The 26,303-nt window shown below is 46.7% G+C and overlaps 1 protein-coding gene across 3 annotated transcripts in view; it reads left to right on the top strand.

Moving 5' to 3' along the window:
• NETO1 (neuropilin and tolloid like 1) overlaps positions 1 to 26,048 on the top strand; it is a 76,275-nt gene extending 50,227 nt beyond the window's left edge. For 2 of the 3 annotated variants that reach the window (XM_081148305.1, XM_081148306.1), the window contains 5 exons: positions 7,197 to 7,425; positions 19,273 to 19,386; positions 21,879 to 22,434; positions 23,427 to 23,500; positions 24,292 to 25,856. In XM_081148305.1, the coding sequence (XP_081004431.1) occupies positions 7,197 to 7,425; positions 19,273 to 19,386; positions 21,879 to 22,434; positions 23,427 to 23,487 (960 nt within the window). In that variant the 3' untranslated portion in view covers positions 23,488 to 23,500; positions 24,292 to 25,856. Of the gene's footprint in view, positions 1 to 7,196; positions 7,426 to 19,272; positions 19,387 to 21,878; positions 22,435 to 23,426; positions 23,501 to 24,291 lie in introns of all 3 variants that reach the window. The other variant, XM_081148304.1, reaches the window with a different exon arrangement.
• The last annotated feature ends 255 nt before the right edge of the window (positions 26,049 to 26,303 follow it).

The raw sequence follows: 26,303 nt of genomic DNA, 5'->3' as shown, positions 1-26,303 counted from the left end.
CTGGCGAGCGGGGCGTGCTCAGTGTGCCCCCACATGCGGTCATTGTGTTTGGGTTTTGAAGTGCAACTTGTCCACCCCTGTCCAGTGTAACTTTCATTCATAGATAATACGGAGATGTTGCTGAGATCCTTTGAGACCCTGAACAAGAGACTCTACCGTAGCTCCACTCCTCTGAAAAATGTGTGGAAATGTTATCCATAGCAATGGTTCTAAGTATAACTAACTACACTTATGCTTTTTTTAACCTAAAATCATTTCAAGGGAAGAAATTGTCCAGGGCCTACAAAACCACGGATGTCTCACATATAAATAGGCCTGGGGGAAGGCTGGGGGCCCGAGGCGAGCAGGGCCGAGAGCATTAGCCACCCAGGGAAGTGTGTGCGGCAGGAAAGGGATGTGATCGGATCTGTGTTCTGGGAAATAGTTTTCCCTGTGAACTAGGGAAGAGGGGCCAACACCGCAAGCAGAAGCTCCTCTAGGAAGCCCTGGAGGTCACCCCGGTGGCGGAGACTAGCTGTGACGGCAGACAGGTGAAGGGAAGGGCTCCGCTAGGTACAGCCGCATCTGGTGGGGGGGTGTTCAGGCCGGGGAAGTAAGAGTCACCTTTGAGGGAGTCGGCGTTTCAGGAAAAACTTTGTCTTTCTTCTCTTGATGTCCCCTCCTAGGTCTCCGGGGTCTGCATATAATTTGGAAGTGTGTAGCCTTTCCCCAAACTGCCAGTGTGGAGATTCAGGGCCCGTGGGCCACCTCCTGGCTTTTGCATTTGCCGGTCGTCTTGCATCGGAACAAATCTTTGAAAATATTAATTGCATAGCAAAGAAAGGCAGTGATCCCTCCTTCAAACCAAACCAACCAACCAACCAACAAAAAGACAAAAACAAAAATTATTGGTGCCATAAAACAAAACAATAAAAACAGGCTATTGGTGCCATAAAACTCAGCCCACCTCACCGATTTTAAAGGAGCTGAGTTGCTCTGTCTTAGGCTCTTTGACGTAATCTGTTGTTTCATAGGCACATGCTATTCATTTTTCTTAAACTTGATGAATGAAAGATTTTTTAAAGTTGTGTTTTTTTTTCCAGCTGGACACATATGATTCCCCCTTTATTGTCACAGCCAGCATCTTTGTCACTGTCACTGTTACAGAGGGGTTTTTATGGACTGTAAACACACACTGCTTTCTGCCAGCTGGTAAATAGACTGTCTTTTGTCCAATCTCAGAACAATACCCTGTGTACCTGTCTGTTTACAGAATTTGACATTCTGTGACCCAAAGGGGAAGCCACCTGCAGAGCCAGACAAAGATGGCTCGATCGTGACAGGCTTTCTCTGTTATATTAAAGGTTACAGGATAGGGAGTGGCTTTGAATAAGTGGAGAAAAACCAGAACTGGAGGTGACTGCATATGCGGGCTCCCTATTTCTATGCAGTTCCTAGCAGCTTATGAGAAAAGACAACCAAAGCACAAATTGAACTTGAACTGGTGCCTGGTGAATGTTTCAGTGGTAACTGGGGATCAAAATATACTGCTTATTTGGGCTCTATTAAAATGTATGTCAAGCATATATGTTGCTTCCCAGCCTTTGGACAAGTAGAAAATACAATATCGGATACCGGCTTTGTGTGCGAACAGTAACAACAGATGGTCCCCTCTCATTAGAATGTGACTGATCCAGTTTCTTAGAATTTGGAAGTCTGGTCGGGGAGCTCTGGAAGCCCATTGCTCCTTCGCTCCTCGGACAGGTGAGTGGGCTGAGTCCGGATGATGAGGTTTTCTCTGGGTCAACAGCGGGACGCAGGGAAGGGCCTCTAAGCAGCTCTTCGGTATCCATGTAGGTTCTAGAGGAAGGTGATGGGTGGGTATCATGCGGCCTAGTCCTGGTTCTGGCCCAGAAGGGACTGTTGGGTGATCAAGTCATGGTGACTACTTGAATGCTAGTTGGGGCTTGCTCGTCAGTGCCAGCAAAATGTTTTGTCACCCAGTTAAAACTCATGGAGAAAGTAGACTGATGTCTGTCTAGAGAAATGGACTTGGGGTCAATCTTCCAACTTTCCAAAGACTGTCAGAGGACAGGAATGAGAGGATTAGGCTAATCTGCTTGGTTTTAGATACTGCAATGGGTTTGAATGCTCAAAACCAGAGAAATACAGCTTTTGATTCAATACAGATACAGTTTTTGGTTTTTGTTTGAATAATGGAGCTGCCCAGAGATCAAATGAGATTCCATAGGAGGACTCCAAGTAGAGTTTGGCAGAGATTTTGTGTAATAATTAAAAAGTCAAGTAAATTTTTGGCCCAGAGAAGATTCAGCTCCTTCCAAGACCAAAACTGGATGAGTCTGGAATGAATGCCTGCCCAAATATTTGCTTAGTTAGTAACAGTGCCGAAGCCAGATCTTCACCTCCCCAGTCCCAGTCCAGTCCACAAAACCACACTATTCGGAGAAATTGTCAAATTTGTTAAGTCAGGGAAAGAGTTTAGTCAAAGACTTATAAAAATGCACAAATGGGGATAATTTAATGACTTTAGGTCTTGGGAGAATATAACTCTAGCTTTTAGTAATTTACCCATCATTTTAAACTTCACAGTAGTGTTGAATATGTTGTTCCCTATTTCAAAAATGTTTTGAGTAAAATATAAAATAAAGAGAAAACTTGACAAATACAGTAAGTCAGTATTTCACAGCGAGGTTGTGTTAAAGTTAATTATGTGTTGAACTTAATTGTTGTAGGCAGAATCTTAAAGATGACCCCTGAGATTTCCAGCCCAGTCCCCAAGACTGTGAGGAAGATAAAATATCACACACTTGATTATGTTAAATTCCTGGCAAAAGAGATTTCGCTGATGCAATTAAGGTTCCCGATCGGTTCACTCTGAGTTAATTAAAAGAGAGTTTATCCAGGTGAGCCTAATGTGATCACATGAGCTTTTTAAAGAATCAGAGTTTTCTCTGCCGAGAGCGAAGGAGCAGTCAGAGAGCCTGAAGAGCTAAGACTGTTTTCCAGACGATAAGAGGGTCCCCGGCAAACGCTCAAGAAAACGGGGCCTGCAGAGACCTGGGTTTCCTGCCTCCCTGTGCGCCCTTAACGGAGACCAGCGTCCAGCCGACAGCGTGTTAACCTACAGAGATGACAGATGGGTGTGTGTCAAGCTGCTCTATGTGTGGGCATTTGCTGCAGAGCAAGGAGAAGACTAATTCAATAGACAGGGTAGAAACTGTAATGGATCACAGCGATGTGCTTTGGGGTCCTAGGGACTGAGTTTGCCCTTATCATTTTGGAAAAGAGAAATGAAAATGGGGTAAACAAAATGAAAAATGTCACTGCCTCGGTAACTACCAATGAGAATGTCACACGGTTCAACTGTTTTCAAATGATACCTCCGTTTTCCGCTGTCGGATTTTGGGAAGCTACCCAGATGGGCTTTTTAAATGTTTGGTATTTGTCTGTGTGGATCAGAAAATCATTTTAATATTGTCCTATAGGATTTGTTGTAGAGTGTGTGCTTTCTCAATGTTCCAGAACAGAGGTTGATGTTCTGGTTTTCTTCTGGATGCTGCTGCCCCCCCCCCAAATTTGTGGGGTGTCCCACTGGAAACAATAAGGTCTGGCATGTCCAGTCTCAAATCAAACAGCAACTGCACAAGTCCTGGCTACACAGTTTTTAGAACGTGGCTTTATTTATCAAAGTACAAAGTTTTGAATCCGTGCACAGTGTTTCTCAGGCTGTGGCATACTTAATTTGTATTTATCATGGAGAAAACCTTTCCAGGGAGTCTTCAGTAACTGCCCCAAGCAACATGTGTTTTGTGCCTGTCACTGTGATGTGAAGGGAGGGGCCCGGTCGAATGGTCAGCCCTAAACGTTCGTGAATGGATTACTTAGCAAGTCGTTAGCCAGGTTTACGTGCTGTGAGTATACAGAGGGGATCCCGCTCTCCTTATTAGTGTGATGGGAAGACAGATATTGCTAGGAATTGCTATGTGTTCCGAAGCTCCCCGAGTCCCGTTTAATAAATCATTTTGTCAGCTCGAACTCTGTGATTGATTAGAAAGAAGAATGCACCCAGACGATTCACCGGGAGGAGACTGGAATCAGACTACGATACTGGAGTTTTACGCGGTTCTGTCGAACATTTCGTCTTTTCTTCAGCAGAGACTGAGCAGCTCTCTGAGGTCTTCTCCCCTGAGCGAAAGCATTGTCCTTTGGCTCCCTTCCCCTTGCTGATGTTACATCACGAGCTTTAAGCTGCGGAATGTTATTTGAATCATAATGCATGGGGGGCTTGTGTGTGAGGTCTGCCCGAGTGAGTGTGGGGACGCTGGGCCTCTGCTCTGGTTAATGGCATTTGCAGTAACAGCCCCATACCCAGTGGAGCTAAATGCCCACTGGCATGTTTTCTTTCTTTTCTTGATGGGTAAAAAATAAGTTTAAAAAAAATAATTGAAGCCAGGCCAGCACGGCTCAGTGGTTGAGCATCAACCTAGGATCCAGGAGATCGCGGTTCGATTCCCAGGCAGGGCACAGGCCTGGGTTGTGGGCTCGATCCCCAGTGGGGGGCCTGCAGGAGGCAGCCGGTCAATGACTCTCATCACTGATGTTTCTCTCTCTCTCTCCCTTCCTCTCTCTGAAATCAACAAAAACATATTTTAAAAAATAATTGAATGCTTTGAATAGTAAAATCTCGTGACTGTGATTACTCATTTCCCCTGTAAATAGGGTTCTGTCTCATAAGAATGGCCTTTCACTGCAGGAGGTACTGAGACCTCGGTCATTGCAGGTCACGGAAAGATGCAAATCAATCACCTTCTAGGAAAATCTGGGCCCTCTCTAGAACTGTCACCTGAGAAAATGTGGGTCAGATGCGCAAGCTGCCTTTCTAACTAGCAATTTTCTCGAAAATCACATTATCTCTTGAGCAAATGGAAGACAGCCGTAGATTTCAGAGGGACACGTTTATTTTCTATGTGCCTCGTTTACGTCTCCATCCTCAATGTTCCTTCACCCCTTCAGGAAAAGGGAGATGGTTTTGCTTGTTTATATTTTAACTTCCTGTATGGAATAAAAGTCTGTGAGAATTTTTAAAACTGTATGTGAGGCTGTGCCCTGTGATACTAAGGGGCACATTTTCAGGATGAGCTGAGTTCAGTTCCACTCCTAGGGGCCTGTGTCCCTTTGAGAAAGTTACTTAGTTTTTCTAAACCTTGCTTTTCTCATTTTAAGATGGTTATGACAAGTGTTCCTCATAATTCTATGACATGCTGTCTTTTGCTTTTATGTCATAGTTTAGAGTTATATTATAAACATATTCTTTTGAGAATTATTGCATAAAAATGATAAAATTTTCCTTGGTTCTCTATAATTAGCATTATATGCAGCACTTGCAACACTGGCATATAGGTGCCCAATTAACATGTATGTGGTAGGTGTTGAGCAAATAAAGTGAATAAAGAGAAACAGAATTTCCAATCGACCATTGAACTAGACCCTGAAAATTCATAAGAAGTTGGTAGACAGAGAATGGAAAATGCTTACTTTTTGTAGAACTTATGTCATGTACTTGAACTGTGCTGTTCAAAGATAAGAAGGGAAATTTGCCAGTTTATGGCTTTTAAACTTTTTTTATTTTAACCATTTGGAAGCCAGTTGAAGATTTTAGTATGATATTAGGTTTATTCTTTAGAAAAATAACTTTGACAGGGAAAGGCATGGGGTGGGGGGACTGGAAAAACACCCAGGACATTTGGGAAACTTGAAATATCACAGAAATGTCAGTGGAGGTGGAAAACCACTATTCTGAGGGTGAAATTGATAAGAATTAATGCCCCATTCAATGAGAACACTGAGGGGAAAAGGGAAATTTGTTTTAACTGAAATAATAAAACTTATCAATGCGGGGCAGGCATTCTGGGGCTGGGAAAAAATTGTCTTATAAGATTCACAGACAGTGAAGCAAACAAAATAAAAGGAATACAGGTGATGAAAGAGTTGAATTTTTAATTGGGTCCCCGTCTTTAGCGTGTATGTGCTATGTCAGTAAGAGGACATGTAGGAGGGAGTAGCATACAGTCGTTCACATTTCAAAAAAGGTCTCACGCTGCGGAGACGTTGGTGTGGAAGGCGCCTTCCTGATTCCAGAACCTGCCCAGACGCCCTTCTCCTGGGGCCTGAGCTTCCTCAGTTTGACTCACGTCTTAGTGCCGTGATTTAATGGGCACACATTTCCATCCCTGCCCTTGTTCTTGTGTTTTCAAGTGCCTTGAATAGTGTCCGAGGCCAAGTAGGGGCCAGGGGTAGATATTGCTGACTTCATGGGAACATGGGCAAATGGCTTCTTTTTACATTTGCCGTTGGTTGAGTGAATTGCTTGTAATGTTTAACGTGCCTTGGAACAGAGTCAAATCTTAACTGTGGACATTAAAAGTATGTGTGAAGCGTGTGAGCGTGTGGAGGGTTATAAACCAAGGAGCGGGAGGGACCTCGTGTCTAATTTCCAATTTATATCGTCTGAGTTTTTTCATTTGAATATGACAATAAAACTTTATAGAGTTGTTGGGAGTCTTTAAAAATAACCTATAAAGTAGGTTGCACAATAGTTTGTACTCATCAAATGTTAATTTAATTTGTATTTATGTGGACTTAGCTAAATGACTTTTCTCTGTATTATGGTGAAAATAATTGTAGGTTAGCTGGCATATATATATGTGTATATATACATATACACACACACACATATATAATATATATTCTACCTCAAAAGTGAAATACTTTCAACAAAGCGAAGTCAGAGACGACCTTTTGGTGCTCCTCTGTTTTCCTCTGCATTAATACACATCATTTATATCCACACACTTCGGAAGTGAGCGGAATCCGTGGGGCTTGAGCAGGATCGCATCGGGAGTCTCCAGAACACACTTGTGCTGGTCCGAATGGAACAGCGTCAGCCCTTCCAGATGAGTTATGAGAAGTGGGATCATTTTGGATAGAAATACTCAGCCGTGGGAAATGGGACGTTTACATAAAGAGAGGGTGATAGCATTGGAAAAACGTGGAACACAACGCGAACTTCCCCCGCCGCCCGGGGGGTAGTAAGTTGCCGTCAGGACCGTCCTGTGAGCCGGGGGAAGGGGGCCGGGCACGTCCCGCGCCCCTTTCGTCTCTGATCCGGGCGCGTTTCCCTTCCTGCTCTGTTGCAGATCTACTTGCGCTTCTTGGACTACGAGATGCAGAACTCGAACGAGTGCAAGAGGAACTTCGTGGCCGTCTACGACGGCGGCAGCGCCGTGGAGGACCTGAAGGCCAAGTTCTGCAGCACCGTGGCCAACGACGTGATGCTGCGCACGGGCCTGGGGGTGGTGCGCATGTGGGCCGACGAGGGCAGCCGCGGCAGCCGCTTCCAGATGCTCTTCACCTCCTTCCACGAACGTAAGCCCCGGCCGCAGGGTGCGCCCGGCCCGGCCTCGGGGGCGGGGGAGCCCTTCCTTCCCGGGGAGCCAGGGGCAGGGGAGTTCCGTGGGACGCTCTGGGGACGCGTCTGCACGGGCGTCGTGGCCTTGCCGGGACAGTCCCCAGTGTTCGCCCGGGAAGCGATGAGCCCCCTGTCGTTGGGTGGGCTCTTAGAAAGCCATGAAAGTGACACAGCAGCTTCTGAGGGAGTTCGAGTGTCAGCTTTAAAAGACGACACAGGAATATTTGGTGGGTCTCTTCGGTGAGCTTCTCTTGCAGTCCCGTTTATTTCGAATAGGTCCGTGCCTGCGGAGTTTCCACTCAAGTAGGCAAAGAGGGAGAACTGCTTGGGAAGGGAGTCAACAGAGAATGTTTCAGAAAATATTTAAAATGGCACAACGGGTGATGCCCAGGCTTAGGGCAAAGCACAGCAATTTTAGAAAGCTGCTGTTCTAACAAATATTGAGTCATACCAATAGACATCTATTTGGGGTGTTCTTTGGAAACCCTGAATAATTCATGTTTAATAAATGAATGCAAATAGAAAGTAATCCTCAGACATTTACCTAAAACAAATGGGCACCTTGTAATTTGAAGCTATACATTTTTAAATATATCTGAAATGTCAAAGATTTCTCAGTGATAGGCACAGCAGCCAGTATTGTTTCAGTTCATAAATGCTAAATCCATCAGACAGTTCTCTCATCCAGTGAGTACACGTTTGCGTCTTAAGTTCCTCTCCAGACGCCCAGCTGGAGACTGCTAGGACTGCAGACGCGCTGAATGCCACGCGGCCTTTCTAAATCCCGACACCGTCATGGAGAGTGTTAAATGACTTGCCCGGCATTATCGCGGATTTAAACAGCAAGTTCCATCTATGTCTTTATTTCGGTAGTTGGTCAAAATGCTAGAAGTAGTCCATCTTTATTTCAGCAAGGTATTTGGCCAACCCCTCCCCCCAAAAAACAAACAAACAAAAGAAATTCTTATCATTTTCTTGAAGAAATTCAGACTGTAAGACAGCACATTTGGTCCCTTTCAACTCTAAGATTGATGAAGACCAGTGATCTTTAAAAGTTTCTTATATAAGAAATGGTGAATGACATCATGCTGTATATATTACTAGAAATGTTTCTATTTGAGTAAAAGGTAAAAGTTTCCATGCATATAATTACATTATTGCCAGAAGTCATTCAGGTGGGTGGAAATTTAATGACTAACCCAGAAGAATCAGGACTTTGGATGACTAACCTCATGGGGAGAAATCACCCTGTACTTTATGCCCCTGTGCGGCGGATGGATGATCGCTCTCACTAGACCATGAGCATCCCAGCGGCGGTCTCCGCGGGTATCTCCATTCCCTTTCTTATGAGCCCGAATCCCTATGCCTGTCGCCTTAGGCCTGCCCACCGCTGTGTGTTGGGCGTTGGGCAAGTAGCTTGTTTCTTTGGATTCGTGAGTGTACACATGGAGAGGAACTGTACCCCAGGGACTGAAGGTCAGGCTCCGGCAAGGTCTGCTCTCAGGAGCCTCACTTACACCATTTTTGGATGATTGAGATGGTGACAGTTTGGATTTTGAGCTGGTGAAATTAAGATGAGATTCTGGCCCAGCCGGGCGTGGCTCAGTGGTTGAGCGTTGACCTAGGATCCAGGCAGTCAGGCTTCGATTCCTGGTCAGGGCACATGCCCGGGTTGCGGGCTGTAGCCGATCAATGACTCTCTCATCATTGATGTTTCTCTCTCTCTCTCCCTCTCCTTTCCTCTCTCTGAAATCAATAAAGATATATTTAAAAAAAAAAAAAAGATGAGATTTTGGACTTAAGTGTGGATGTTGTAATGTGGTGACACTCTTGTGAGCCTTGGGAAAGGGTGGATGTATTTTGCATCTGTGATGGAAATGAAGCATTGGGGGCCAGGGGGTGGACTATGATAGGTAGCATTTTGTGATGACCCCAATATTTTCAATCCCGGTGTACAAGCTATGTATATATATCCCTCCCCTTGAGTGCAAGAAAAACCTGTGGATATCATGGGATATTACTCCATGATCATGTTATATTATATGGCAAAAAGGCTATTGTATAAATAGTTAAGACCCCTAATTGCTTGACTTTGAATTAGTCAAAAAGGAGACTTTCCTGGTTGGTCCAACTATATAAAAAAATATTGGTAATAATTTTTATGCTCTTTTAAAAGATCTAAAGGTCAGGAATGAAGAAGTCAGAATTCTAAGCTGAAGCAAACACTCCTTCTGGCCTTTAAGGATCCCACTGCCACGTGATAAAGAAGGCCATTTGGCAGAGAATGGTGGGTGGCCTCTAGGAGCTGAGAATGTCCCCCAGTTGACAGTCAGTAAGAAACCAGGAACCTCAGTCCTACAACCCCAAGGGACTGAATTCTTCCGATAACCTGAGTGAGCTTGGGAGATGCCTCATGCTCCAGTTAAGAGCCCAATCTATGATTCTTTGCTTCCAAAATCCTTGATTTTAACCTTTTGAGACCCTAAGGAGAGAACTCACCCAACCCAGACCTCTGACCTACACAACTGTGATATAATAAATGGGTTTTGTTTTAAGCCAGTAAGCTTGTAGTAATTTGTTAATCAGCAGTAGAAAACTAAAACATTCATTTAATGTGATGGATAATCCAAATGTCCACCTATATATGCTACTCAATGTATTACTTAAATATATTAATCAATATATCATTATTTGTTAATGTATTTTTATTCCTAAATGTGGTAGGTTAAGATACGTGGAAAGATAAAACTGTAGGCAATATAAGAAAAATATTCACCCCAACATCAGCTTGACCTTAAAGCTGAGTACCTGCTACGGTTTTATTAGCCGAGTCATCAGCAAGTTTTCATGTCGATTCTCTTTGTATTCCTCCATCCTCATGCTTGTTCCTTCAGTAAACACGCCGGCACTGATGGCACCAGATGGGTAAGTCGGCTGTTCCCCTGAAGGTGCTAGCACACTCATTCAGAGAAGATCAAGGGTGTGACTCACTTCAGGAGATGTTCAGTTTCGGCTGGTATCCTTTCCTCACTCCCCACACACTTCCTCATTTGCTTACTAAATGATCTACTCTAACCCATATTCTAAGAAGCCCAATTCTCTCCTCGTAGAGTGTTTTTTTCCTTTTGTTGTTTAGTTGGATGTTATCTTTTCCTGTCTGGGACATCGTTGGACCTGCCATCTGCCTCTTGTGCACATAGTTTGCATTCTACCCTGGATAGTGCAAATTCCTAATTTTGTAATACACAAATAAAATTGATGTGTCACCTCAATTAACTAAATTTGATGGATCCTAAGTGGAAAAATGTGTAGAGGTTATAATCTGATAATTAATGTGGAAGCACACAGAGTTCAGTAACACTCTGCGAATATATACACCAAAAAATATTGATAATACTCAACTTGCAACAATATTATTTAGTTTTCCTATTAGAAAAAGCAAGGTCAAACACGTTTACAAGTTTGGGCTGAATTCTAAGATCAAAAGTCATTGTATTTATTATGTAATTCACCAAGGAAAGAAAATATTACATACTAGAGGAAGCAAGGTTACCAATCATAACATAGACTAAAATGTAAATTGATGTGGTTTTTTTTATGTTGTTTTTTTTTTTAAATGTCTTTATTGATTTCAGAGAGAGGAAAGGAGGGGGAGAGAGAGAGGTAGAAACATGAATGATGAGAGAGTCATTGATCGGCTGCAGCCCGCAACCCGGGCATGTGCCCTGACCGGGAATCGAACCCCGATCGCCTGGATCCTAGGTCGACGTTCAATTGCTGAGCCACGCCCGGCCGGGCAATTGATGTTTTTTTGATACAGCTCTCCATGCCTCACCATTATGAGTTGCTTTAATTAAAAAACTATATTAATTCAAAAATATTTGCTTACATATGTTATACAGCCACATAAATAACATATGGCATAGATCTAAATATCAGCAATACATAAAATATGCTGGAATAATTGTGGAATGTGTCGTATTTTGGCACATCTTTCTAAAGTAGATATATAACTGTGGATAAACAAAAATATCACTGTATACAAATATACAAAATTTAAAATATGCATTAATGTATAAACATAGGTAAAATAAAAAGGGAAACATTGAACTGGAGGACAATTGGCAACATAAAGGACAGACAGTGGGCAAATACTGTTATGGTTTAAAGAATAAAGTTTGTGTCAGACAGTAAGAAAAAGTTCTGTAAGCTTAGCAATAGAAAATGGGGCAAATAAAGTGAAAAAATTAAGTCACAGAGAAGCATAAACAGCCCTTGGTAGAGGAAACCAGCACTTCTACATACGGATAGACAAAGACGTGTAAGTTCAAGTAGGAATGAGGCATCACTCCCTTCTCTCAAACTGTTTTTAAAAACAGCAGTGAAATACCTGCTTCTGGAGATGGTGCGGTGAAGTGAAGGGATATGGACGCTGCTAGGAAAGTAAAAGTTTTCTAAAGGGCAGCTTAGCACAAATATCAAAATTCTAAAATAGGTAAAAAAAAAATAGGACCCCATCTGTTGAGCTAAGAAATTAACCTAAGAGTATCCGCTGGTGGTGAATGTTTGGGGTCATTTGAAAAGGGGAGATTGCCTGAGTGGCTCGGTACAGTCGTCCTTGAAACGCATATAAGGTTTAACTATTAAAGTGATGGGGTAGATGATACCTCCTGACACTGAACTGTGTTAGTTTATTGAATTCCTTAGAAAATTGCGCGGAATTGTCCTTGAACCCTGAGATCAACACTGTGGTTAGTAAAGCGGGGACCTGGCGGGGATCCCGCGGGCAGGAGCCAAGGCAGCTCGTCCTGTGCGGTTTGGGTGGGGTCCTAGGGTGTAATATTCGTCGGCCTCCGATTCGGCTGCGCGGCCGGCACGCGTCCCGCCTGCCCCTGAACGTGGGCAGTTTGCGTGGGTTTTATGGAGATAGACGGTTACCCTGGAAGGTCAGCCTGGGCCTCAGGGCCCCGAGCCTGCGGGGGCCCCTTTGTGCTCCCCTCTGATGGTCGTTTCCCGCACGTGCTCTCACCGGGGGCTGGCGCGTTCAGCGGAACCGCGTCTAAACCGACAGCTGTCATCGACGTGCTGGCCAGGCAGGGAAACGAGCCCGGGCCGCATGTCCAAGTCCCAGCAAGAACCAGGGTGCGCACCCCAGAGACAGGAGCCGCCTCACTGCGATTCTAGTCACGTCTCGTTGCACCCGATGGATAAAATCGGTCGCGTGCCGACCCCGCGTGGGCATACCCGACCCCGGGTGGGCGTAACCGACCCCGCGTGGGCATACCCGACCCCGGGTGGGCATACCCGACCCCGCGTGGGCATACCCGACCCCGGGTGGGCGTAACCAACCCCGCGTGGGCATACCCGACCCCGGGTGGGCATACCCGACCCCGGGTGGGCGTAACCAACCCCGCGTGGGCATACCCGACCCCGCGTGGGCATACCCGACCCCGGGTGGGCATACCCGACCCCGGGTGGGCATACCCGACCCCGCGTGGGCATACCCGACCCCGGGTGGGCGTAACCAACCCCGCGTGGGCATACCCGACCCCGGGTGGGCATACCCGACCCCGGGTGGGCGTAACCGCAGCGTGAAGTGTGCGCTAGCTCCCTGCACTCAGGCTGCAGCGGTTCGAGCTCGATGCGGTCCGCGCCCTGTGTCAGGACGGGAACGGTCTCTGTCCGTGCAGAGGGGGCTTCTCTTTTCTTTACATGATGTTTTTGTTTTGTTTTGTTTTTGCCACAGTAGGAATGTGCAATTTTAGCAGAAATATTGGGGGAGATCTAATGGGAGTGGTATTAATTTGAAATTTGCGAATGTCTCGTATTAAAAAAGGAGATGGAAATATATCTTACTCAATAATACTGGGTATTTTGACCCATAACCAAGTCACATCGGAACATAGAGTTTTAGAGGCAGGTATTGATTTTTCCAAAAAAAAAATATATATGAAGATGATAAAGGAGATGAAGTGAAGGTGCACAAATCTATTTCTGGCCTCAAATCTGGTCCTCATTTTTCAAATACAATGTCAACTCTTCTGATTGCATGGCCCTGGGGCCACTTTAAGTTTAGAGCAGGTGGCAGGGGAAATTTTCCACTTACTTTGAGAAGAGCAAAGCGGAACTTTCACGTTGAGGTTATTTCTCATGGCCACATATGTATGCTCTACATTTGCTTCATCTGTATTAGAACACTCCTGTTAGCAGTGCACTCAGCAGCAGGCTGTGCACACGTATAATCATCTTAGGCTCTGTTCTCATCTCTTAGGCCCCCAAAATGATGGGCTCTCGAGCCCCCAGAGTATCAGAAAGTTTTAATAAATCAACTTCTTCAAAGCTGATCAGAGCTGAACTGAAGAACTGTAGCGGAGACGTGTGGCTGTTCCCCAGGCCCCCCTCCACACGTCCCCGTGACCCTTTCGTTCTGATTTAAGTTGGGGGAGTGGGGAAGTAAAAGAGCAGATGCAGGAGCCCACAGACATGTGTGTGAGTGCGTGAGCCTGTGTGTGTGCGTTTACACATGCACGTGTGAATGTGAGTGTGCATGAGTGTGCGTTTGAGCCTCTGTGTGTTTGTGTATGTAAGCCTGTGTGCGCGTTTATACCTGCACACATGGATGTGAGTATGTGAGTGTGTGAGGCTGTGCGTGTTTACACATGCACACATGGGTATGAGTGTGTATGAGTGTGTGAGGCTGTGTGCGTGTTTACACATGCACGCATGGGTGTGAGTGTCTGTGTGTGAGGCTGTGCGTGTTTACACATGCACACATGGGTGTGAGTGTGTATGTGAGTGTGTGAGGCTGTGCGTGTTTACACATGCACACATGGGTGTGAGTGTCTATGTGAGTGTGTGAGGCTGTGTGCATGCACACATGGGTGTGAGTGTGTATATACGTGTGTGAGTGTGTGTGGCTGTGCACACACAGGCCAGCACAGAGGGGGTGAGCTTTTGAGGAGCCCCACAGTAAAGAAGTTAAAAGGGAAGGCTCCGAGGAAAGCAGGGGCCACGGAGAAGGTGTGTGGAGAGGAGATTTGGGCCGGAGGCTGGGGAACCTCAGGAGGAGCGCCTGACCTTAAGCCCTAAGCTGTTGCTTAATGACATGATTTTTAAGGGGAAATGGGATCAAGCGTCACTTTTGTTTCCAGATTTTCTTGAGGAAGCCTGATGTTCTTTGGTTTTGAACTGATCTACCAAGATGGTTCTATTAACCATAAAGCACAGACACCTCAAAGGTCAATATTTCCGAGAGAAACCTGCCACTTTTATTTCCATTTTGTTTTACTATTTCCTGAATAGTATTTAATGAATTTCTGAATTTAAAATGAAATGGAGAGAGGAAAAAACCCAACTCTAACAGTTAGAATGAGCACTAGCACCTTTAGCACTGTAAATTAAAAGCCTTTGACTCACACAGTTAGAGCAGCATTTATAACCATGCGACATGATACAGAAAGCTGATGACACATCCTCATTAAGCCCCAACGTTACAGCATAGATGTTGTGATTCCTTATGAAAATTTTAAATAAAACTTCCTCCGTGCTGAGAGTTGCGGCTGCCTTTGTTTCTCTTGTGCTCCCTTCCCTCATTCAGAGGTGCTCCGAATTATTTTGGTTGTCTCCTGCCAAAGTCTTTATTTCTTAAGAACCCGGAATAAATAGATATAAACGTTGTTTACCCCGGATAGACCCATGGTTTAAGCACCAGGATGGGCTGAGACACTATTTCACCAAAATAGGGTGCAGCCGCCCCCTCGTGGTCAGGATGGGAACGCGTGGGGTTGGGAAATGGAAAGAAAGCAGATGGTGGGCCGGCCGTGTGAGGTCCGCTGGTTTTGAGCGTTGCTTCCTCAGCTGCCGTTTCATTCCAAGTTTAACCTTCACTTCCAGTTTCTCCCGGGGAACCTGAAGGTGCTGATTTCTCAGAGACGATCTTTGCGTGCGGGATTTTGAGCAGAATTGGGCCTCTGCGGATGGTGGAAGGCGTGCTTTCTCCGCAGTAGTAAGAGAGCAGGGCAATGACGCCGAGGCTCCGTTGCCCAGAGGATCACAACTTGTGTTGTGTCGAAAACCGTGGCACCGGGGTCAGTTCTCCTCCCGCGACCCACGCGTCAGGTGCTGGGCTCTGGGACAGGCAGGCCCGCAGCTGGCCGGGGTCGGACACCCTCAGTCATTTTTACCAACTAAGATGATCTGCTGAATATTTACGACAGGCCTAAGGGCGCTCAGCCGTATAAAAGATTTTAAAAAATACAAATTTTTTTTTTTTTAAATATATCTTTATTGATTTCAGAGAGAAGAAAGGAGAGGGAGAGAGAGAGATAGAAACATCAATGATGAGTCATTGATCAGCTGCATCCCGCAACCCGGGCATGAGCCCTGACTGGGAATCGAACCCTGAACGCTTGGATCCTAGGTCGATGCTCAACCGCTGAGCCACGCCTGGCCGGGCAAAAAAATACAAATTTTAAAAAGCCACGCCCCTGGCCTCAAAGAACCTGTGGGAAAGATGCTAGGCATTTACGAAGTGTTGAGCGCCTTTAACAATTAGGACAGGATTGAAGAAAAAGACACTGTCCTGTCGGATTGGACTGTTTCAAAGCGGCGTCCACAGTGCGGTGCTGGTGCGGTTTGGGCAGCGAGTGGGGAAGGGGCCTCCGGGCGGACAGGGCAAGAGGACGGCGTGTGACCCCTGAGGAGAGATGGGGGGCTGGCGGCGGGGGAGGCAGCGGGAGTGATCAGTGTACCCGGCGCCCCCGAAAGAGCCGTGAGAACATAGCTTCATTTGGGAGGCAGGACGGTGCCTTTTTACTTTTAGCAAGAGATAGCAATGAGACCCTTTATAATGCACCGCATATGTGGATTTACGTGAGACGCGCTCAGACACACGCTGTCGAGAAGGTTCACTTTCCAATAGGTGTATTTCTGGTGTCTAGGAAACAAACTGGCTCCTGTTGGAGGCGTGTAAGTTGTTGCACATTTGTTTCTGAGCCTTTGCAAGGTCCGCGGGTTTGTTCTGTGGTTGTTTGCAAAGCAATTCTGTATATATTGGCAAGGGCAGGGGAAGGGGTGGCGCAGTACCTGGAATAATAATTTGCAAAAGCGAGGATGATGCCAGTTGGCTGGCTCATTTGCATGGTTATTGGATGTAAGGAGGGGGGTCAGGATGTGACGTAGTGGGAGTCCTGGCTTCCCTGCTGCATCCCAGTCCCACCGCCAACGTTTGACCACTGATGCCGGGGCACTGACTGGGAGTTAATAAGACGTTTTCATGGCTACAAACCCGCAGCCTCTGGAACAAGATCGCATTTGGAGAATTTGGGGTTCAGATCTCAGTGCTCTTACCAACACACCCCTGTATTTCACTCACTTACAGAACACAGAGTCATTTTTATATATTAAGTTTTATAAACTAACCCATTCTATTTAATGATAATTACAATAATTTTCCAAGTCATTCTGGAAGGTCAATAAATATTTAGGCTCTTTGAAAGGTACTATTTACTTGGTGGATAACTGTGCTTTCAAAGCCGCTGCACTTTATTCGGGAATGTGTCCTGTACTTGTTTTTACTGAAGCGTTTTGCAGCCACCCCAGGCAATTTGCAGAGACTCCTTTTTGTTCTTGGACACATTTTGCCAACCCTCATTATCCAATAAACAGACCATATCGGTTCTGCCACAGCCATAATGGTTGGCTACAGAAATTCAAATTTAGTTTCTTATGAAAAAGCAGATTTTTGCAATAACACACCGGTCATTAAATTTTACCTTGTAGAAGGTTTATATGATGCTTAACACACCATTAGCCCAGTAAAATGTTACGCAGGATCCTTCCCCAAAGGACTACTGAACATTTTCTGCTCTTTAACCCTTTCCTTGTTCAAACTGACCGTCGCGTCGTCTTAGTCCCTCCCCGGGACCTAGAGTCATGCCAGGCGGAGGGACGCAGCAGCTCGGCTCTTCCGAGAAGGACGCGAGGGTGCGGAGGGCCAGCATTCTCTGCGGAACTGGCCAGATCTTTTCAAGAGTTGAGTGGGTCATTTTTTAAGAAGTCCTCTAAGAGTATTTAAATCTACTCCTTTGCCTCATGCAAAGTATCTTCCTGACCATTTTGATTAATACAGAAAATACAGTTGACCCTTGAACAACATGGGGTTAGTACCAACCCCCCCGCCTACTTTTGAGTCTCTCAGAACTTAACTGCTGTTGTCTCGGAGACTTACCCATAATATAAACAGTGATTAACACATATTTTGTGTCTTTTATGTACTATATGCTGTATTCTTACCATAAAGTAAGCTGGGAAAGAAAATGTTATAAGAAAATCGTAAGGAAGAGAAAATACATTTACAGTATTTATTGGGGGAAAAAAGCCATGTGCACCTGAGTCTGTGTGGTTCAAACCCACCTTGTTCAGTGGTCAATGCTCATTGCAAGACGGTAACTTTCTAAAATACCTGCAATAACCTGACTGCAGTGTTTAGATAATATTGATCCTTAATAAACCTTTGCTGATTAATTAACTGCTGTAAATAAGGTGTCGTATCGAATATGTGTTGTGTCTAGTATTTCTAGAATGTTCTTACAGGGTCACAGACCATTATTGAGAAAGATACACAATGAAATTACATTGCATGCCATGTATGGGATGATTACAAAGGTAAAAACAAGAGTTAGGTAAAGCCCTGTCCATCCTCGATCGCCCCTAATGCAGCATCACCCTAGAAACGGATTCTTCTGGGTGTCCTATGACTCTGGTCATGAGAGAGATGCGTTTCCCTGATACTGAAGTCATAGCTAACATTTTTCTTCGCTGTATTAAGCTCTTCAGCCTTTATCATATTTATGCAGCCAAATTTCCCACATTTATGTTACCTCCTTAGAGTTACCCCCAGTGTGCATTGTAATCTGGGAATGGACCATGGTACCTAGAGTTGCCAGAAGGTGTGAAATTCCTGCAAAGTGGCCTAATTTCGCCACCACCTGTATGTTAAACGTGGGTGGGAAGAACACATCTTTTTCATGGGTTGATCTGGATTAATTTTCTCCTGTTCTGAATTTCCATGACACTCTTGCTTGTGTTTTTTCATATACTTAAATAGTGTTATAGGGTTTTGTCTAATATGTGATGTTTTCATTAGTAATTTGTAAGCATATACTTTTCAAAGTTATTTCAGCATTTCAATGGAGTTTTTTCGCTCAGGACAACTAAGTTTATACAAATAGCATGTAGAGCATAGTGTAGACGCTTCCCTTTAGCTGATCGAGTGCACCGAGTTACAAAAATAACAGTAAAAACGGACGGATAACGGACTTCACTTTTGTGATGGAAAATCCCCAGGCCTGTCTATAAGCTGGACATCTCCAGAGGGACACCAGCTCCGCTAGTAACCCAGGAAATAATTACCACGTGGGCAACACCTCTGAGAACAAAAGAAATGTCAGATCCTGTAGCTCAGGTTCACGGCCAATCGTCGCTGTGATCTTTTTGCTTTTATTTTTTTTAAGTATGTTTTTATTGGTATGTTTTTTTAGGGAGAGAGGAAGGGATGGGGAGAGAGAGAGAAACATCGATGAGAGAAAGACATCATCGATCGGCTGCCTCCTGCCGGCCCTGCTGGGGATGGAGCCCACAACCCAGGCGTGCGTCCTGACCGGGAATCGAACCGGCGACCCCCCGGTTCACGGGTCCCGGTCAGCCACTGCGCACACGGGCCGGGCCGTCCCTGCGTTCTGCTCCGCAACGCGGACGAGCTGCTGGGCGCCCTGGTAACGCTCTTCTCCCCGTCTTGCTCCCAGCTCCCTGCGAGGGCAACACGTTCTTCTGCCACAGCAACATGTGCATCAACAGCACGCTGGTGTGCAACGGGCTGCAGAACTGCGTGTACCCCTGGGACGAGAGCCACTGCAAAGGTAACCTCGGGCCTGGGCCCGCACATCCCGTCCCGGGGCGGGGCCGCGTGCCCGGGCCTGTGCTTCAGACGCCCTCGCGGACGGCGTGCAGAGGGCCTCTGTCACCCCTGGGTGTTTCACCATCGATCGGGAGCCTTGTCCTTTGCCTTCCCCGGTGCCGCCCCCAGAAGACTGTCGCTCGTAACGCACAGGGCACGCTCGGAGCCCTGGAAGGCCCACGGAGGCCCGTCCCTCCCGGAGCCCCCGGGGCCAGGGCCAGGCACCTGGGCTTAGAGAGCAGTGTGGGGCTTCCTGTCGGACCCGGTGCCCTCCCTCTGGGTGGCACCTGTCACTGCCACTATTCCCGTTCACCCTCATTGACTGAGGGCCGCATACTCTACTGATACAGTGTAGGGAAGGCGCGTCTGTGGGTTCAGTTACCCCCAGCCCCTTGAACTTAACTTCATGGGCAGAAGCAGAGAGGTGACCCCCCAGCAGCCGTGGTTCCCACGGTCAGTAAGGGAGGTGACCCTCCAGCAGCCGTGGTTCCCACGGTCAGTAAGGGAGGTGACCCTCCAGCAGCCGTGGTTCCCACGGTCAGTAAGGGAGGTGACCCCCCAGCAGCCCTGGTTCCCACGGTCAGTAAGGGAGGTGACCCTCCAGCAGCCGTGGTTCCCACGGTCAGTAAGGGAGGTGACCCCCCAGCAGCCCTGGTTCCCACGGTCAGTAAGGGAGGTGACCCTCCAGCAGCCGTGGTTCCCTCGGTCAGTAAGGGAGGCGACCCCCCAGCAGCCGTGGTTCCCACGGTCAGTAAGGGAGGTGACCCTCCAGCAGCTCTGGTTCCCATGGTCAGTAAGGGAGGTGACCCCCGAGCAGCCCTGGTTCCCACGGTCAGTAAGGGAGGTGACCCCCCAGCAGCCGTGGTTCCCTCGGTCAGTAAGGGAGGTGACCCCCCAGCAGCCGTGGTTCCCACGGTCAGTAAGGGAGGCAGGCCCCGTATCAAGTATCTGGAGGGGGGATGTGGCCATGACCAGTTTTGTGTCCAGGAGCCACTTGGAACGGATGGGGAATTAAATATTTTGCGAAGACTCTTAATCCCGCCCTGGTCATTTCCATTGTCTCTGAGACTCCCGGAGGTTTGGGCATCTCCACCCTGACCCGAAAAGGGTAATTCTCAGGGGAAGCTGCAGCCTCCCTGTTCTCGTGGTCAGACTGTCTCTTGGGCAGAACTTCTGCACCAGGGCTCAGGATGAAGGGGACAGGGACAGGGGCCACCTGTCTGGGAGTCACACCCCTGCTCTGTGAGCAGGGCCCTGGGTGAGGGTGGCGGCCTCTGGTCTTCTCAGCTGGCCCTCCAGATCCAGATGTTGCCCCTGTGAGTGAGCTGGGGCCCCACCGCCCAGCCCTCTGCACCCTGACCTGAGCCTCGGTGCCACCCCTGGGGCTGGGAGGAGGAGGGGAGCCCCAGACGCCAGACACCCCGGCCTGGAGTGGAGCATCTGCGACGGGGACGGGGCTGAGAAATGCTGGTGGCTCCCCCCGGGGAGGTGCTGTCCCTCCAGCTGGGAGCCGTGGGGAGAGGAAGCCGGGGTTGTCTGAAGTGTCCCCAGCAGAGCGTCGCTCATGACGACCTTGCGGGCGGGGAGCTTAAATGCCCCAGGCTCTAACTGACCTTAAAGAAATTCAGGAGATTTTTTGAATAAACCTACCTCCATTTGCCGTAAGCCATTAGCCCAATTTCACAGACTTTAACGTGTTGGGGTTTTTAGACATAATTCTCACCCATGATGGTGGTTTCGTTGGGGAAACGGCCCGCAGACACCTCCACGCCACCCTCCCAGAGACGTCTGCCCTGAAGTCTAATTACCTTTCGGGGCCAGGACATTGTCTCTGCTCTGAGCCCCGTTGCCCACGTCCGGCTGAGTCTGGAGGCTCTTACACCTTTGCGAGAAAAAATGTGCTGCTTTCAGATGGAGGGGTCAGCCCCGCCGCTGTGGCTCAGTTGGGTCAGCGGCGTCCTGCGCACCAAGAGGTCACCAGTTCGAGATCCGCTCAGGGCACATGGCCCGGTGGCCGGCTGGGTCCCAGATCACGGGGCGTGCAGGAGGCGGCCGATCGGTATTTCTCTCTCACGTGGATGTTTCTCCCTCTGTCTCCCTCTCCCTGCCTCTCTCTAAAAGTCAATAAAAACACATTAAAAGAATACAATTAAGAGGCCACCCCCAGATGTCACTCCCGAGGTCTAAGGCCTTCTCCAGGCGTGCGTTTTCCTTAAGGCGGGATGTTGGCCGCGGGAGGGCTGTGTCCGAGGCCAGAAGATATGGTCCTCGTGAAAAGTGCACATTTTTGTTCATCAGGATCATTTCACGTTCCTTTAAACGTTTTTAATTTTTAAACATTCCGTGCTCGGCCCGTTTCACCTTCAAGCTGCCCTCGGACGCCGTGGCTGTCACGCTAACCCGTGGCGGGTGGTGTCTTTTTCCCTTTGCTATTCTCACGCTCCCGACCCGCAGAGAAGAGGAAAACCAGCCTGCTGGACCAGCTGACCAACACCAGCGGGACGGTCATCGGCGTCGCCTCCTGCGTCGTCATCCTCCTCCTGGTCGTCTCGGTCATCGTGCAGATCAAGCAGCCCCGCAAGAAGTACGTCCAGAGGAAGCCGGACTTGGACCAGACGGCCTTCCAGGAGGTGTTCGAGCCCCCGCACTACGAGCTGTGCACTCTCCGGGGGGCGGGGGCCACGGCCGACTTCGGCGACGTGGCCGACGACTTCGACAGCTTCCACAGACCGCGGAGGCCCTCGTCCAAGTGCACCCACGACCATCACTGTGGATCCCAGCTGTCCAGCGCCAAGGGCAGCCGCTCCAACCTCAGCACAAGGGACGCGTCCGTCCTGGCGGAGCTGCCGCCGCCCGTGAAGCCCCTGGGCCCGCCCGCGAGCCGGAGGAACATCCTGGTCATGAAACACAGCTACTCGCAGGACGCCGCGGACGCCGGCGACATCGACGAGCTCGAGGAGGTGCCCACCACCAGCCACCGGCTGTCGCGGCACGAGAAGGCCGTCCAGCGGTCAGTATCCGTGGGGGGTCTCGCGACCTCCGTGACCCGACGCTGAAATGCTTCCGCAGTGTTGAGCTCGGTTTTGTCTTCATTTTTCAGGGGTTTTTGTTTGTTTTTTTGGGGGGTTTTTTTTTTACTAATGATTTAAACCAGCGTCTCCACGTTTTGCTCCTTTCTGCTGTTTCAGTGGTACCCGGGCTTTTCCCAAACCCCCATGGGCATGTGTGTGAGCACCCAGGCCAAAGATATTTTACTTATTTCTGCGCATAGCATATATTTCTGCAAAAATTAGATTTTAATTTATATCCAGATTTACACTGCTAATTTGCTTCCACACAGTCACAAATGTTGTCCCAATCGATATTTTTATTTTTTAATCGATGAAATGATATTTGGGAACAATTGCCTTACCAAGGTGGTTGTTAACCCAGCTTGCTAAATAATTTTAATGGAGAAATAGCATATTTTGCAATAGCATGTGTTATATTTTTGGTGTGAAAATGAAAACACTTTTTTCCACATGTTCCGTGATGCTTATATGACACATGGCATAGGATGGCAAGGCGTGTAAACCACGAAATACTGATATCTAAATGTAGCAAAGATTAGTAGAAACACGTCACTCATTTTTCTTTTAGTATAAAGACAGTATGATCCGTATTGTACCATGGGCCCTACAGTTAATAACAATTTGGGGGGAAGAAAATTTAAATTTAAGGAAAAAATATTTTAAATTCCCAACTCCCATCTACTTTTTTTTTTTTTTCTGCATGTTTACTAGCATTTGGTTTGTTTTCTAAACGTATCTTCTTTCTCAACTCACCCTACATCCTCAAAACCTAAAGTATTTTAGCCGACTTAATACTTTTGCATGCGGATGGCAGACATCTATTTTCACAGTTCTAGGAATTTTTAGGAAGGCTGTTTAGTAGGCCTTTGTGTGCGTCCTTACGTTCCCTGCAAGCACGACCTAGTTGAATGAAACAGCCGTCACGTTGCAGGTTCTGCCTCGTCGGGTCGCTGAGCAAGCAGGAGTCCGAGTACAACACCACCAGGGTCTGACGGGGCGCCCCAGGTAAGCGCCGCGGCTCCGCCCGCGCTGCTGCTCCGTGTCTGTGCGGCCTGGCTGCGGCTGTGGGGCGGTTTCAGGGAAGGGGCCGCTCGCGCTCCATCTCACGAGACACGCGATTCCTAGCGTCCCATGGGATGGTTTCAGCGCTGATGGAAGACGCCTCTTAGTACCTGTGCCTTAAAAATAAATACCAATGTTCTTACCATCAGGCATTGCACTGCGATGTGATTGGAAAGGATGTTCGGTTAAGATCCGTTTTACGGTAAAGATACCAAAAATGAGTGACCTCTTCAAAGAAATCCGAGAAGAAATCCGAGATTTTCGTAAAAAGTTGAGTATGATCTCAGTATCGCTGAAGTCGATCTATGAAATTGATAACAATTTATTAACTTAATTTGGCAGTATTTTACTCCAAGCACATGTACTAAGAATTTGCGGTTCCCACGCAATTAGCGCCTCTGTTTCTTAGTTCATGAGACTGAAACGCAGCAGGTTGTGTTGAACGCTTGGCGGTGTGAAACGTCTCATGAACGCCAGCTGTCCCCGTGTGCATCTGATCTGTGCTGAGCCTCAGACGGCCTTGCTTTGAGCCCTTGATGGTCTGCGTCTATATTAGACTTGTCTGTCTCCAGTAAAATTCGCGTGACGGCTAGTCTCTTAAACACTCTTCCGACCTATCAACTGTTCTTGAGTCGAGTGAATGCACTTCCACGCCCTAGGCGACCTTGATAAATGGGTGTATTTCTGTGCCTTTTTCACCGGGAGAAACTGTTTTCACTGTGTTTCATTTTCAGAGAAGAACTATTTATACAAATGCGGGGACTGTGCAAAGGAAATTCTGTACTGACTTGTGGAAAGTGGACATGTTTCTAAACCCATTCCACTGCCTTTACCCAAACTTAAGAATTCCAGACATTTGTTATTTCTTCGGCAAGACATCCCCGCCGCACAATGACATGTCCATTTCGTAATTTGGTTGCTGGCCACCAAGTGCTCCTTAGTATCTAAATACATTTTGAGATTTTCTGGAAACTTGAAGAAGAAATCAGTTCCTGAATCAGACTCTCCCCACTTCACTTTTTCCCTCCCTCCCTCCCACTTTGTGTCTGTGTCGTTTTGCGTCTCTGTATATAATTGTACCTGTTGTGACGTGTGGGAAAACACGATTTGGGGCGAACGTGGTGTTGCTGTTACCTGTGCGTTGTTTTCGTTATATAGACTGCTTGGGAATAGTGCGTTCCTGAGTGGGCCGGAACTCGCCGCCGCCGAAATCGCAAACGCCGACCGTGGACGCAGCAGCCAGAGGTTTTCTGGACCATACACATCTGTTGTGTTAGGGTTAAGCGCGGCCAAAAGTAATGAGTAAGAAGACTAAATGGCAATAAGAAAAAAATCTCATTTTTTTGGTCTTTCCTCTGAACCCCCAACTTCCTTTATTTTGGTTTGTTTTATATCGAAGGAAAGCACCCAGTTTCAGAAACCGTTTTTGGCATCGGTATTTTACCATTTACACCCTTCAGTGGCGACGTTTTGGATTCAGAAGACTTGGCAATATGACTGGATTGACGGACCGTTTGAGAAAACCCCCTGCATGTCAGTTCTGGATATTTCGGTTGGAAAAATACCCTTTCTCCGAGACACATTGTACAAAGCATGCATCTCCAGCACCGCTGTCTCCCCTCCACGTCTTTGTATCATCTGCTTGCTCCTGGTACCTTTTTATATAAAGATATATAAAAATGTATAATAATTTCCTAACTTGAGTTAAGAGAAATGTTTTCTTCTATCAGAGTGAGAAAAAACTGGCGTACACACTTTATACCAGCTCTTTCCATACTCGAGGCTACAGGATGTCCACTAGCAGCGAGGCCGATGTCTCCCAGATTCCGTGGAGCCCGGTCTTGGTTTAGGACAGGAAAGTCTTTTTTAAATGCTTAAAACCACCGGCCAGTTTATGACCGAAGTTATACCATTCAGAATTGTTATTATGCTAAGGCACACTTGTGACACCGGAAGTCTTACTAATTAAGATGCATTTAAATATAAATAAAGTAAAATCATGTAACATTTAGTTGCTGCCGAAGGATACACACACTCTATCAAGTTTGATTCAGCGATTGGGTACTTTTTAAATATGGAGTGTGCATTCTTAGAAAAGACATTTTAAAAACCAGAATTACTGTAAGTCTGCTTACAAACATTTTCAAAACAGCAGAATTCTACAGAATTCTGTCCTTCAAAGAGCAAAGCAGCCTGGTGGGTCGCAATTCAAACCTTGTCACTCAGGCCGACTTCACAGACCCAGCAGGTGCATTACTCACATGCATCCCTGTTAGGAACTCAATGTCATGTGTGTCACAAAAACAAATAAATGGAAAAGAAAAGAAAAGTTTAGTGTTAGAAAAATTAACGAATGATCTTAGCAATCCTGTATAATCTATATTTAAAAAAAGGCCACTCTCCACAAATAGTCACTCCAATGAATGTGATAAGGTGGTGAATGGAAAAAAAAAAATTGACTATAATAAAGATATGTTTTTATTTTGCTACCTATTTTTATACACATTGCTTATGTTAAAATTTAGCCTTTCTAAATGGACTTGACTGATTTATTAGCATGACTACTTTTATGCCCTTTAATTCAAATTTAATGCATCCAGAGACGATTATTTTTGGAGGTGACCAGCCATAGTTTATATTCCTTTATTTAGACATCAGCATAGGGCCCTTTACCCTCGGAACGAATCATCTCAGATAAGTGTGGTCTGCACACTGAGACCCTTTAGCACAGCAAACAGGCAGGAAA

Source organism: Miniopterus schreibersii (genome assembly GCF_964146895.1).
Source record: "Miniopterus schreibersii genome assembly, chromosome: 10".
Lineage (NCBI taxonomy): Eukaryota > Metazoa > Chordata > Mammalia > Chiroptera > Miniopteridae > Miniopterus > Miniopterus schreibersii.
Note: the sequence above shows the minus strand (reverse complement) of the source record. Positions and strands in the feature narration are given on the sequence as shown.